Source organism: Phoca vitulina, unplaced genomic scaffold (assembly GCF_004348235.1).
Source record: "Phoca vitulina isolate PV1807 unplaced genomic scaffold, GSC_HSeal_1.0 scaffold23, whole genome shotgun sequence".
Taxonomy (NCBI): domain Eukaryota; kingdom Metazoa; phylum Chordata; class Mammalia; order Carnivora; family Phocidae; genus Phoca; species Phoca vitulina.
Window position 1 is genome coordinate 8,956,358 of NW_022589726.1, and position 14,765 is coordinate 8,971,122.

At 37.9% G+C, this 14,765-nt stretch overlaps 1 protein-coding gene across 1 annotated transcript in view; it reads right to left on the reverse strand.

The window, feature by feature from the left end:
• The window catches only part of TBK1 (TANK binding kinase 1), a 40,245-nt gene that overhangs the window by 16,785 nt on the left and 8,695 nt on the right, over positions 1 to 14,765 (reverse strand). The window contains exons 4-7 of the mRNA XM_032420664.1: positions 11,964 to 12,093; positions 8,794 to 8,975; positions 4,900 to 5,060; positions 1,180 to 1,290 (exon numbers count right to left, since the gene is read on the reverse strand). Coding sequence (XP_032276555.1) covers positions 1,180 to 1,290; positions 4,900 to 5,060; positions 8,794 to 8,975; positions 11,964 to 12,093 — 584 coding nt within the window. The remainder of the gene's footprint in view (positions 1 to 1,179; positions 1,291 to 4,899; positions 5,061 to 8,793; positions 8,976 to 11,963; positions 12,094 to 14,765) is intronic.

The window sequence follows — 14,765 nt, forward strand, 5'->3', positions numbered from 1 at the left end:
AAATTTAACACAAACTACTATTAAAATATTCAATTTCTGCTCTCCAATAAAATGAATTGCTCTTGTTAATTCTGGCTGCATGACCCAATTTCATTTTGGAGACTTTTTTTAAGCAACACACAAAAATGAAACTGTCAGAATAGTGGTTCTCAAAAATGATTTTACACCACGTTGCACACTTGAAACTAATGTAAATGTATACCCGAAACTAACATAACACTGTGTGTAAACTATACTCAAATAAAAAAAAATTTTTTTAAGTAAAAAAAAAAAACACAAAAAAACAACAAAAAAGATTTTAGAAGAACTCTTAAGTGAGTTTCACAGACATCAAAATATAGATATTTTATTAGCTTATGATATATATGGTTTACATGAGTAATATTTAATATTTAAAATATTAAATATTTAAACTTATTTATTGATAGAAAATCATACAAAAAGGACCCACAAATTATAATAGATGTTAAGCCAGTAAATCATAACCTATGTTACTTGTAGATTATACAACTCCCACGATCAGGAAAAATGGAAGTTAATTCAGTAATCAGAAATTCTTAATACTGATGAGTGTCTTGGGTTTATTTCCAGAGTAAAATCTAAAATAATTTACTCTCTACTTTTAATTTCTTTCTCCTTAAATTCTTCTTTGTGGTAACAGAATTCATGTCTGACAATATAATTTTTTTGAGTTCTGGTTACCAAGTTAAATAAGACCCATCTGAACATTTGAAGTAGTGAAAAAAATAGAAAACTATTAATTCTCACCTTTTCAATAATACGAATACTTTTTAAAATGAGAATAATACTAAACTTCTTGAATGTTTGTTTTTTAGAACTCTGGTTATTCCTATTTGTACCAATGTTTGTGGTCTGTCAATATGGATGGTCAGTACAAAAGATACCAAGGTCCTAAAAGCTCAATCTCTACATTGGCCAGAATTCTACAGTGATTAGCAACCTCAAAAATGTATGCCCTCTGTCCTAACAGAGATCTGGCAAAACTATTTATATAGATCAGAATCAATCTTTACATTGCCACAAAGACAAAAATCATACTTCAAAGCATATCTAATAAATATAGTAACTCAAACCAAACTACACTAAATATTTGTGATCTTAGTCAACAAAGATTTCAAACAGCAAAGTGCAAAAGAGAACTGGATACACCATACTGACCGAGAAAGACTACAAGAAATAGGCATGTCTCCACTCCAGTCGATTGGTCCATTTTCTGCTTTCTGTACTCCAGATATTGCACCAGAAGGCTTTCCAGTAATTATTTTATACCTTGGGAGGAATAAATGCAGAATAAAATAAGTAGTTCATTACTGCATAGCATATCAATGGGCTTTGCAAAAATATTTCCTCAGTTGCACCTACAATTATCTACTAGACGAAACTTTGTGATTGATGTTCACAGGATCCATAAAACAATCAAAATACTTTGAATCTGACTGACTGAAGTAGAATAGTGGTTGTACGATTATTTTATATATGCCATAATTAATTTTCATTGGGATCTCAGAGTGCCATATAACAGTATCTTGATGTTCACAACAAAAATATTAATTTTTCCATCTGAAAAAATCGAGCAAACACAAAAAAAGTTATGTTACAGAATGTTTCTAGGCCATAAAAATCCCTTTTACCCATATTATCCAAAAGCAGGCAACTGGACTATGAAATTACCGCAGAATGAATAGCATTTTTTTTTTTTTTTAAAACAAGACAACACTCCACACAGCACAGTATCGGAAAGATTCTTTGCAAATTGAAAAAATACATAAACATACAGGAATAGGTGTGTGTACTAAAATTAAAAGACAAATTTAACTGGATCCTTGAGGTAGGTGATAAAAATAAAGATGACCTGGAGAAAGGGCTGGAGGGGGAGCAAAAGAATACCAGAAAGATGTAGGAAGTCAAGGAGAGCAGCCTGGCGGCTTTCAGCACTTTCCTCAATAAGTGGGAGAGAAGTAAGGGTTCCATGCCTTCAAAAATACTTTCATCCTGGGGCGCCTGGGTGGCTCAGTCGTTAACGGTCTGCCTTCGGCTCAGGTCATGATCCCAGGGTCCTGGGATCGAGTCCCACATCGGGTTCCCTGCTCCGCGGGAAGCCTGCTTCTCTCTCTCCCACTCCCCCTGCTTGTGTTCCTGCTCCCACTATGTCTCTGTCAAATAAATATATAAAATCTTTAAAAAAAAAAAAAAAAACTTTCATCCAGATGAAAATGCAAAACATAATATAGCAGTCTTACATAAGTGGATAGATACTATTTCTGGCATGATTTTTAAAAAATATTTTATTTGAGAGAGAGAGAACACAAGCGGGGGGCAGGGAGCAGAGGGAGAAGCAGGCTTCCCGCTGAGCAGGGAGCCTGATGCGGGGCTCGATCCCAGGACCCTGGGACCATGACCTGAGCCGAAGGCAGACGCTTAACTGACTGAGCCACCCGGGAGCCCCTCCGGCATAATTTTTTGTTTGTTTGTTTAAGGTCTACATAAATGTGCTCTGAGCAAATCAATATATTCTTTATAAAAGCAGAAGACACCAGGTACCACTGATCTGGACCACGTGCTGCTTTCTCAGGAGAGGCACCCAGGAGTTCTGCCTTAACATATTTTTCACAGAAGAAGCAATTTAATGTGAAAAATAAGTTGCATTCACATGAGAAAGATCTGACTGTGGAGGAATAAGTAGAGATATGTGAGACTAATGCAAGAAAGAAGTGAATAGAATGATGGCAGAATCCTTAAAATTTTTGGAAAAGCTTTACTAATTTTGATAAGACCCACATATAAATACACTAGTAACACGTAAATGAGATGCTGAGGGAACAACACTACTATAATGTGAGACAAATGCATCCTTCAATAGTAAAACAGTTTTTATTACTATTTTAAGCACCTCTGAACATTATCAGTGTTCATGAAAAGCTGTGCATATAAAGAAATAAATTCTTCTAATGGTATATCTGTGCACATGATGACAAAATTATCAGGTATTCCTAGTTGCTGATGAGTCACACGTTTCCTTTATTAGGGAGCATCATGCTTTTATTTAAACCAATCTTAGGGCAGCAAGAAATGCGCAAAAGCTTTCAAGTGTATGTGTGACAACAAAAACATGATTAAACTGTTAGGTACAGTTTATGTTTAATGAGAAAAACACAAATTGCTCTCAGCCTTCATTAATGAAGAGATTTTATAAAATGGGCACTGCTTTAAAGCAGGCTCAAAATGACGTTATACCAAAATCATCAGTACAGTAATGGATTCTTCCCATGAATTTGCAGACTGTTCTTGCTGAAAACATTTAGATATCCAGGTTTTAGCAAAAGTCATTGTATCAGCTGGTTTTACCTCCTCAAATCAACAAACAGAAAAACATCCTTCTCCCTCAATTTCCTGAAGTGAGATTAGATGAAAGATTATATTTTTATAGTTGTGATTATTGAAGTCATGTTTGCTTACAAAAGGCAGGGTTAAATATAAAAGTCTGAGAGAAATGTTAAGATCTAAAGAATGACTGGATACACTGGACTGCCTCTCCCTCTGCCTGCTGCTCGCCTTGCTTCTTCTCTCTCCCGCTGTCAAATAAATAAATAAAATCTTAAAAAAAAAATTTCACATCTAGAATTCCATCTCTTTCCTCCCTTTTATTTATTTGAGAGAGAGAGAGAGAACATGAGAGGACAGGGAGGGACAGAGGGAGAGGGAGAAGCAGGCTCCCCACTGAGCAGGGAGCATGATGCAGGACTTGATCCCAGCACTCGGGGATCATGACCTGAGCTGAAGACAGACGCTTAACCCACTGAGCTACCCAGCTGCCCCTCTCCTTCCTCCTTTATATTTATTTGGTTTACAACAGTGATTTTATTTTATTTTTTTAAATGTTTTATTTATTTATTCATGAGAGTCACAGAGAGAGAGAGAGAGAGAGAGAGAGGCAGAGGGAGAAATAGGCTCCCCGCTGAGCAGGGAGCCCGATGCGGAACTCGATCCCAGGACCCTAGGATCATGACCTGAGCCGAAGGCAGATGCTTAACCATCTGAGCCACCCAGGCGCCCCTACAACAGTGATTTTATACAGTAACTGTTTCCCAATAATTATGGCAGTATATAAAGGTATAATGTACTAGTAAAATACATTCAGTCTTTGGACTGAAACCACAACACTAAAAAAAAAAATTTATTAAATGTTATATATATGTATATTAAATGTTATTTTTGAAATGGTAAAAGAAATCAGATCAGTTCAGGGTAAAAATTTCATTTCTTTTTTTTTTTATTTCTTTTAGATCTGGTAATGGTTGTAGTACTCCACAGAAACACTATTTTTTTTCAGTTATATATAAAGGAAAAACCCCAATAAGTAGTACACAAAGAGAAATAAACAGTGTGCTGAAAAAGAATCCAGAGAGCAGGACATTTTTTTTTTTTTTTTTTTTTAAAGATTTTATTTATTTATTTGAGAGAGAGAATGAGATAGAGAGAGCATGAGAGGGGGGAGGGTCAGAGAGAGAAGCAGACTCCCTGCTGAGCAGGGAGCCCGATGTGGGACTCGATCCCGGGACTCCAGGATCATGACCTGAGCCGAAGGCAGTCGCTTAACCAACTGAGCCACCCAGGCGCCCCGAGAGCAGGATATTTTTAATAACGGACCAAAGACTGATGCCATTTTCACTTTGTATATAAGATACTTAAACACAATATGAAAAATTATGCCTATATACTTTATAAAGCTGTATTCTTATTCAAAACAAAATAGCTTAAAATATCAGAAATGATGGCTAAAATTAATTTTCATTAGTATACACCCCTAGTGTGTGATGAAACAAAGACAGAAATACATTTTTAAAATTATTTCAAATTTTAGATAGAGAAACCACTTACATCACTTCCTTATTCCTACGTGGCCCTTCAAATGGTCGAAATGGCAGTGATCCAGTAGCTGCATGGTAAAATGTTACCCCAATGCTCCAAAGATCAACTGTTGCTCCATACTTCTTCTGATGATCTTTTCTTAGTACTGCTCTCTCATACATATCAGGATGCTTAAAAAAAAAAAAGATGAAGAAACGAACTTGGGTTCTATAGTAATACATTACACACAGATGGGTATTCAATAACACCTACAAATTCCATCATATCAATCAGAGATCAATTCTCCCTATGCCTTTTATCAAATACCAACCTATCTGAATCTGTGTCCAGACTCCAGGCCTACTTTCCAGTTACGATGGAACTGCTCCCATCAAGGGCTAACTTTTTCATCTGTGCCGTGGAACCCACCCTATTGTCTCACCAATTCCAGAAATCCGTTCCTGCAATTACCCCTTTTATTTTATGTATCAATTTCCCCCTATTGGATCATTCCTTTCAGCTTACATACATACTTTAAGATCTCCCATTTTCTTTCTCTTTTTGGGGGGCGCGGGAGAGGGAGAGAGAGAATCTTAAGCAGGCTCCACACCCAGCACAGAGCCCAATGCAGGGCTTGATCTCGCGATCCTGCGATCATGACTTCAGCTGAAATCAAGAGTCACTTATCTGACTGAGCCACCCAGGCATCCCTAAGATCTCCCATTTTTTTTTTTTAAAAACCCTAAATTGACCTCACCACCCTTTCTACCTATGACCCAATTCTCTGCTTCCCACCATAGCAAAACTTCTCAAAATAGCTGTTCACACTTATAACTGCCTTATTTCCTCATCTCCTATTTAGGCCTATGGCATTAAATATTATCTATATACTTTATTTTTAAGATTTTATTTATTTGACAGAGAGAGAGAGAGCACAAGCAGGCAGAGCAGCAGGCACAAGGAGGGGCAGAGGGAGAAGCAGGCTCCCCGCTGAGCAGGGAGCCCAATACGGGGGCTTGATACCCGGACCCCAGGATCATGATCTGAGTCAAAGGCAAACGCTTAACCAACTGAGCCACCCAGGTGCCCCTTCTCTATATACTTTAACTCCCAAAACTATCTCCCGCCCTGAGCTCCAGATTCATATATTCTACTATTTTCTTTAATATCCAAAAAGTAGCTCAAACTTCACATATATAAAATAGACTCTTGGTCTTCACTCTCAAACTGGTTTCCTTCTAATCTTTATCCTCTAAGTAAGCAATACCACCACCTATCCAGTTGCTTATACCCCAAACCTTTCAGGCAGCCTTGATTCCTTTTCCTTATCCCTGACACGCAGTCCATCAGAGCAAGTCAGATGGATTCTGAGATAAAAATCAAATTTTCTAAAATTATTTCAGAGGACTAGCCTGACTGGGTTGACTGGGGATGTAGCAACCCAGACAAGCAGCTGATCTGATGTTAAACACATGACTTTAAGCCCAGGAGACACTATATTAGAGTTCCGGAGTAGAGATAAATCTTACAGGACATGACTTAGGAGCTTACAGGTCCAGACAGAGATTCTGATGGACATTTAGCTCTGCAGAATACAACCAGGAGTCATACATGCTTAGCCTCCTGACATTTGCCTTTACAGAAGTTATGCATTAGAACTTTAAGATTCTTGGAAGATAAAGCTACAAGCGTGTACTATGGACCAAAGTAGAGTAGAGATGACCAAAGATTTGATCATCCAAATCAAAACAAATGCCTTATGACATTGTGGTATGTGGCTGTGGCCCAAGGGCCCAGGAACCAATGCAGATAACACTACTAGGAGGGTGTTTCTAAATGATGCAATCTATGAATCTGACTCCCAAAGGGTCACAATCCCTGGATTTTGTGTGTGGTGTGTAGGAGGGGTGGGAGGTGGGGATGGCTCCATAAACTATTTTTCAAATTTCTATTTTTTAAGATACATTGGGCCTTTCTCTACCTGTTCTCTCTCTCTCTTTTTTTAAAGATTTTATTTATTTATTTATTTGACAGATAGAACAGCGAGAGAGGGAACACAAGCAGGGGGAGTGGGAGAGGGAGAAGTAGGCCTCCCGCCGAGCAGCGAACCCGACGCGGAGCTCGATATCCAAAGGCAGACGCTTAACAACTGAGCCACCCAGGTGCCCCAGAATCTAAGACTTTAAAGATAAATAAAGCCCAGAGCCATGAGCAGTTAGTGATAGCTTTATATTATAAGCTTCCTGATTACATGTTAAATGTACTTACTTATTTTAAATTTTTATTAATGAAATATAGTTGACATACAGTGTTATTTTAGTTTCAGGTGTACAACATAATGATTCAATAATTCTAGGGGTGCCTGGCTGGCTCAATCAGTAGAGCATGCAACTCTTGATCTCAGGGTTGTGAGTTCGAGCCCCACATTGGGTGGGGAGCCTACTTAAAAAAAAAAATTCTACACATTACACAAAGCTCACCACTATATATGTAGTTACCACAAGCAAAGGAAATGAAAGGAAAAATAAAGTACTGGGACTACACCAAAATAAAAAGCTTCTGCACAGCAAAGGAAACCATCAATGAAATGAAAAGGCAATCTACTAAATGGGAGAAGATATTCGCAAATGATATTTCCGGTAGGGGGTTAATATCCAAGACACATAAAGAACTCATACAGGGGAGCCTGGCTGGTTTAATCAGTGGAGCATGCGACTCCTGATCTTGGGGTTGTTAGTTCAAGCCACGTGTTGGGTGTAGAGATTTCTCAAAAAGAAAAAAGAAGAACTCATACAACACCAAAAAACCCATAAATAATCCAATTAACAAATGGGAAGAAGACCTGAAAAGACATTTTTTCTGAAGAAGACACACAGATGGCCAATGGTCACAGGGAAAGATGCTCAACATCACTTAATCATCAGGGAAAAACAAATCAAAATCATGAGATACCACCTCACACCAGTCAGAATGGCTAGTATAAAAAGACAAGAAATAACAAGTGTTGGCAAGGATGTGGAGAAAAGGAGGGAATCTTCAGGCACTGTTGCTGGGAATGTAAATTGGTGCAGCCACATGGAAAACAGTATGGTGGTTCCTTGAAAAATTAAATATACTTACTTTTAAGTATATTTTCGTAAGTGTTTCAAATGCTTACTGACTTTCCACAAACACATCTACACAGTTTCAAACACAGCTTTTCTAGCTTTCTAGCATTTCAAGTTAGATCTTTTCAAAAGCATTTCATTTTCTGTGTTTCTAATAATGTTCCTTTCTGTATTTCAATAACCAACCTCCCTGAATAGAATCTTCTGCTTCAGAATTGTAATGAATTTTGCTCTACAGGGGATATCATTATAACAAGCTTGTAATATGTTAACTGCTCTGATCCAAAAAAGGGAGCATTTACTAGCTACATGCTTCTGAAACGTATATATAGCTTTTTCTTTTAATATAGATCCATAGCATTAGTAAAATTAAAGAACTTTAGTTTTATAAAACTTATAAGAATTTTTAACAGAGGGGCACCTGGGTGTCTCAGTCATTAAGCGTCTGCCTTCGGCTCAGGTCATGATCCCAGGGTCCCGGGATCGAACCCCGCATTGGGCTCCCTGCTCAGCGGGAAGCCTGCTTCTCCCTCTCCCACCCCCTCCTGCTTGTGTTCCCTCTCTCGCTGTGTCTCTCTCTCTCTCTGTCAAATAAATAAATGAAATCTTTATTAAAAAAAAAAGAATTTCTAACAGAAAAATAACAGCATCCTTAGATACCAATATCTAATTCCCTCATTACACACCATATACATGAGAATAAAGTTTAATTTTTGTCATAAAAGTTACTAAGACATTTTATAGTGAACTAGTTTGACCAGTTACTCATTATTTACAACATATTCAGCTTTAAATAAATTAGTGATACATGACTTACCAAATATTCTTCTGTGCCATACAGAGAAACAAACTGCTCATCATCTTCTAATTCTCTAGCTGCACCAAAATCTGTGAGTTTGTACACAGACTGTCCATCTTCCCCTATAACACGCATGATATTTCCTGGCTTGATATCACGGTGTACTATGCCATTCTCTCGGAGATGATTCATTCCACCGACTTATTAAAATAAAACAAAGGAAATCATAATGTAGGCATCTATGTGTATGCACATCAAATTCATTCATATTCAGTCAATATGTTTTTCCATAAGTTGGTCTAAAATCATTTTTACCAAAGAAGGAATAAACGGTATTTACATTTTATATCTCATGTCTGAGTAACAGAGTTTAAGAATAAGGATCAATATGGTCTAGGGAAGAGTCCAATCTCTCTTAATTAAGTAGTATTAGGAAATGGAACAAAATGGTCTTAAGCATATGACTTCCTGAATTACTTTTAGTTATATACATGTGGGTAATCTGCCTAAATTTAAGAATAATGATTCCTGAGAAATTACCAATCTTTCACCACAGTTTCATATTTCTTTAGCTTGGGAAAAAATTCCATAAAAAAGTAAACTGCACTCAATACATAAAACAGTAAAAAAGTAATAGAAGCAAAGTGTCAGACTGGCTTCCACAGACCTATATTTCTTACATGCTTAAAGCTATTCTTCAAAGGTCATTTTCCTTTTTTTTTTTAAGGGTAAAGGTGGCTATATTGCTGAAATTAAACTGTTCTGGCTAACTGACAAGCAGTGCCACTGTACGCCAGTATGAAAGATTTGACAGCTGATAGATGAATGTCCAAATATAACATATGGAAATAAACTTAGGGGTATCACATTCAATTATGAAAATTCAGGGTTACCGGTATACTTAGGAAGTCATCAATTATCTATAACTTCTACTTGGTTAAACAGGCTGTAGCATATATTATTTCTCTCTCCTCTTATCCTCGCCTAAGGGGTCTCCACACTGCTTCCAGTGTCAAGTTCAAGAATTCCCACTAACCTTATGCCTTCTTTATCACTGGACTTTTCCCATTCCTCAAATACTGATTCATTTCTCGTCAAGAAGATATTATTCCCTTTGGTTGCCATATTCTTTTTTTTTAAAATAGCTTTGAGATAAAATTCATGTATCATAAAATTCAGCCTTTTAAAGTATACAATTGAGTAGTTCTTAGAAGAGTCAAAGTGTACAACCATCACCACTATTTTCAGAACATTTTCATTACGCCAAAAAGAAACCCCATACCCATTAGCAGTCACTCAACTCTGCCATCCCCTCAAACCCCTGGCAATGACTAATCTGCTTTCTGTCTCTATGGATTTGCCTATTCTGAACAATTCATATAAATGAAATCATAAATATTGTGACCTTTGTGTCTGGTTTCCTTCACTTAGCATAACTTTTCAAGGTGCATCAATGTAACAGCATGTATCACTACTTTATTTCTCTCTTTTTTTCAAAGTAAGCTCTAGGCCCGACTCGTGACCCCAAGATCAAGAGTCACATGCTCTACCGGTTGAGTGAGCCAAGTGCCTCATTTTCTTTTTCATGAAGGAGTAATATGTCATTGCATGGATAATGGACATTTTGTTCATACATCAGTTGATGGACACTTGGGCTACTTCCATTTTTGGCTATTATGAATACTGGTGTACAAGTTTTTGTGTGGGTATGTTTTTAATTCTTTCAGGTAAATACCTAGCAATGGAATTGCTAAGTCACATGGTAATTCTATGTTTAATCTTTTGAGGAACTGTTAAGACTGTTTTCCAAAGTGGCTGTACCTTTTTACAATCCCACCAGCTGTATATGAGGGTCCAACTTCTTCACATCCTTGCCAACACCTGTTTTTGTTTTGTCTTTTTTTTTAAATTAATTAATTTATTTAAGAGAGAGAGAGAGACAGCACATGCATGAGTAGGGGGAGGTGCAGAGGGACAGGATCACAAGCAGACTCCCTGCTGAGCAAGGAGCCCAAGGCCGGGCTCGATCTCATGACCCTGAGATCATGACCTAAGCTGAAACCAAGAAGTGGATGCTCAACCAAATGAGCCACCCAGGCGCCCCTGTTTTATCTTTTAGATTTGGCCATGCTAGTGGGTATGAAGTGCTATCACTCTGTGGTTTTGATTTGCATTTCCCTAATGACAAATAATCTTGAGTAACTTTCTGTGTGCTTGTGGGCCGTATATGTACATCTTCTTCGGAGAAATGTTTATCAAATCATTTACCTATTTTTATTTATTTTTTCTTTTTGCCCATTTTTAAATTGGGTCATTTGTCTTTTGATTAAGTTGTCAGGATAAAAAATCCTTATCAGATATACAATTTGTAAATATCTTCTCTCATTCTATGGGTTGTCTTTTCACTTACTTTTTTTTTTTTTTTAAATATTTTATTTATTTATTTGACAGAGAGAGACACAGCGAGAGAGGGAACACAAGCAGGGGGAGTGGGAGAGGGAGAAGCAGGCTTCCTGCGGAGCAGGGAGCCTGATGCGGGGCTTGATCCCAGGACCCTGGGATCATGACCTGAGCCGAAGGCAGATGCCTAACGACTGAGCCACCCAGGCGCCCCAATCTTTTCACTTACTTGATACTGTCCTCTGAAACAAAGGTTTTTAATGTTGATGAAGTCCAATTTATCTATTTTTTCTTTTTGTATGTATACTCTTGGTGTCATATCTAAGAAAGCACTGCATAAAGGTCTTTGGTTTTGAATATAAAAATAATGTATTACTTTTAAAATTCTTATGTCATTAGGAGGACCTGGGTGGCTCAGTCGGTTAAGGGTCAGACTCTTGATTACGGCTTGGGTCTTGATCTTGGGGTCATGAGTTCGAGCCCTGTGTTGGGCTCCATGCTGGGTGTGGAGCCTACTTAAAAAAAAAAAAAAAAACTCTTGGGGCACCTGGATGGTTCAGTTGATTAAGCACCTGCCTTTGACTCAGGTCATGATCCCGGGGTCCCGGGATCGAGCCCTGCATCAGGCTCCCTACTCAGTGGGGAGTCTGCTTCCCTCCCCCGTTCCTCCCACCACTCATGCTCTCTCTCTCTCACTCTGTCTCTCAAATAAATAAAATCTTTAAAAAAAAATTCTGTCATTAAATTATATACACCTATTATCTATAAAATCAGATAAACAAACGTACCCACATCTCGCAAAACAATTAAAAATTCAGACTCTGGTAGTCCATAGGCATTAGATGGCTCTTCTAAAACAGTGTATAAACTTCCGCATGGACAAAATTCCATAATAAGTACTTTATGTCTTGTTGTTGTCTGGAAAAAAAAAAAAAATCACTGATTGGGACTCAAAATAAAAAGTAAGTTTTTATTACATGCTAGTACTTATCTGATTTCACTTAAACGTAGAATATACTACAATAACAAAGGCACTGTGAATTGCTTTACCTGGGATTTGTTAAATACGTATTGACTATACTCATATAACGATTAACATCTAAATTCCCATTGGATTTGTTTTTGAAGACGATCAAACCACCATGAGGGCTGGCTAAATCTGAAATAGAAAATCACTGCTACACTGTTATAATGGTTCTTTAAAAATTTCTAATACATAATAGTACATTTAGGACATTAATCTTCTAACAGATCTCTTAAAACACTTGAAATTCTTCTCATGACAAGTACTTTTACTTCAGGGAATAGAGTGCTAGCCTTAAAAACAAATGGCAGAATAGCTGAGTGGTCCCTCTCATAGCAAAGTGCTAGTCTGCAGATTTGCATTTGAGCTGCTTATTTGTTTTAAACCTTTTAATGTACCATTGATTGTAAGATACACCATCAATTTAGTAACAGCTTTATAGGGAAAAAGAAATACTATCAAATTACATATACACACTGATTATAAGATATATGCCCATTTCAGGAACTTGAAAATGTGATTCTGAGTCTTAAAATCCAGTATTCATTTCCAAAAAAAATTCTGTAGTCATCTCCAATTTTTTATCCTTCCTTCCTCTTATAATTTTTTCTGCATATCCCCAAAATACTTTTATTTTTTTTTAAAGATTTTATTTACTTATTTGAGGGGGAGAGAGAGTGGGGAAAGGTCAGAGGGAGAAGCAGAGGGAGAGCACGAGAGGGGGGAGGGTCAGAGAGAGAGAGCACGAGAGGAGGGAGGGTCAGAGGGAGAAGCAGACTTCCTACTGAGCAGGAAGCCCAATGTGGGACTCCATCCTGGGACTCCGGGATCATGACCTGAGCCGAAGGCAGTCACTTAACCAACTGAGCCACCCAGGCTCCCCCCAAAACACTTTTATAAACTATTTTATTTATTTTAAAAAAGATTTTATTTATTTATTTGACAGAGGGAGCGAGAGGGAGAGAGGGAGCACAAGTTGGGGGGAGGGGCAGAGGGAGAAGCAGACTCCTCACTGAGCAGGGAGCCCGACGCGGGGCTCGATCCCAGGACCCCGAGATTATGACCCGAGTCGAAGGCAGCCACTTAACCAACTGAGTCACCCAGGTGCCCCCTTTTATAAACTATTTTAAATTTCTCTACTATTGAGTAGTTATAAAAAGAGAAAAATAACTTTAAAAGACTTATTTTTATTTATTTTTATTTTTTTATTTTTTTAAAGATTTTATTTATTTATCTGACAGAGAGACAGCGAGAGAGGGAACACAAGCAGGGGGAGTGGGAGAGGGAGAAGCAGGCTTCCCGCTGAGCAGGGAGCCCGATGCGGGGCTCAATCCCAGGACCCTGGGATCATGACCTGAGCTGAAGGCAGACGCTTAACGACTAAGCCACCCAGGTGCCCCAAAGACTGTTATTTTTAAATAACGAAATAATACATTGACTGTTGAAAATTTGGGAAATACTCATAATTCCATCACCCAGAGATAATTATGCTAGCATTTTGGTGCATTTCCCTTCAGTCTTTTTCCTGTATATCAAATCACATAAGAAATACACAACACTATTTGCACATGATACTGTATATTCAAGATCACACTGCATATATATATTTTTTCTTTTATTATTGTTATGTTAATCACCATACATTACATCATGAGTTTTTGATGTAGTGTTCCATGACTCATTGTTTGCGTATAACACCCAGTGCTCCATGCAGAACGTGCCCTCTTTAATACCCATCACCAGGCTAACCCAACCTCCCACCCCCCTCCCCTCTAGAACCCTCAGTTTGTTTTTCAGAGTCCATCGTCTCTCATGGTTTGTGCATATATATTTTTAATCCTGTTTTTCTCACATAACCATATTCCCAGGTGATTAAAACTTTGGTAAATATCTCTTTTCATTACTGCTTAACTACTGTGTAGTGAAGAATAAATTTTACCCCAAGAGAGGTCAGGTTTTTGTCTGCCCTTGGCTACTAAGAGGTGATTACTAGGTATCTGGAGTATCTTGTCTGCTAGAAGTATCTTTGAATGGGGGCTTTGGCCACATAACAGTCTAATGATGTGATTTTTGAGGGAGGTTTTAGGATGTGTACGTCCATCTCAATTTCCAAAGGAAATGAAGACTAAAGGTGTTAGCCTGAACCTCTGGAAAGGGCTAAAGACTAAAGGTCGGCCATGTAGGCAGTATGTGATTGAGTCCCAACACAAACTCTAGACACCAAAGGCTCAGGTGAGTTTCTGAGGCTGGCAATATTCTGTGCATACTGTCATACATCAATGCCAGGAGGGTACTGTATCTATGAGGACAAGAAGATTCATGTTTGGAATCCTCCTACATCTGTCCTATGAATTTCTTCCTTTGACTAGTTCTAATCTGTATCCTTTTGCTCTAATAAAACTGTTAAGTATAGTGCTTTCCTGAGTTCTGTGAGTCATTCAACATTCTATTTTTTTTAAGACTTATTTATTTATTTAGAGAGAGAGAGCGCACAGTGGGGGGTGGGGGGAGGGCCGGCAGAGGAAAAGGGAGAGAATCCTAACCAGAGTGTGAAGGCCAACATGGG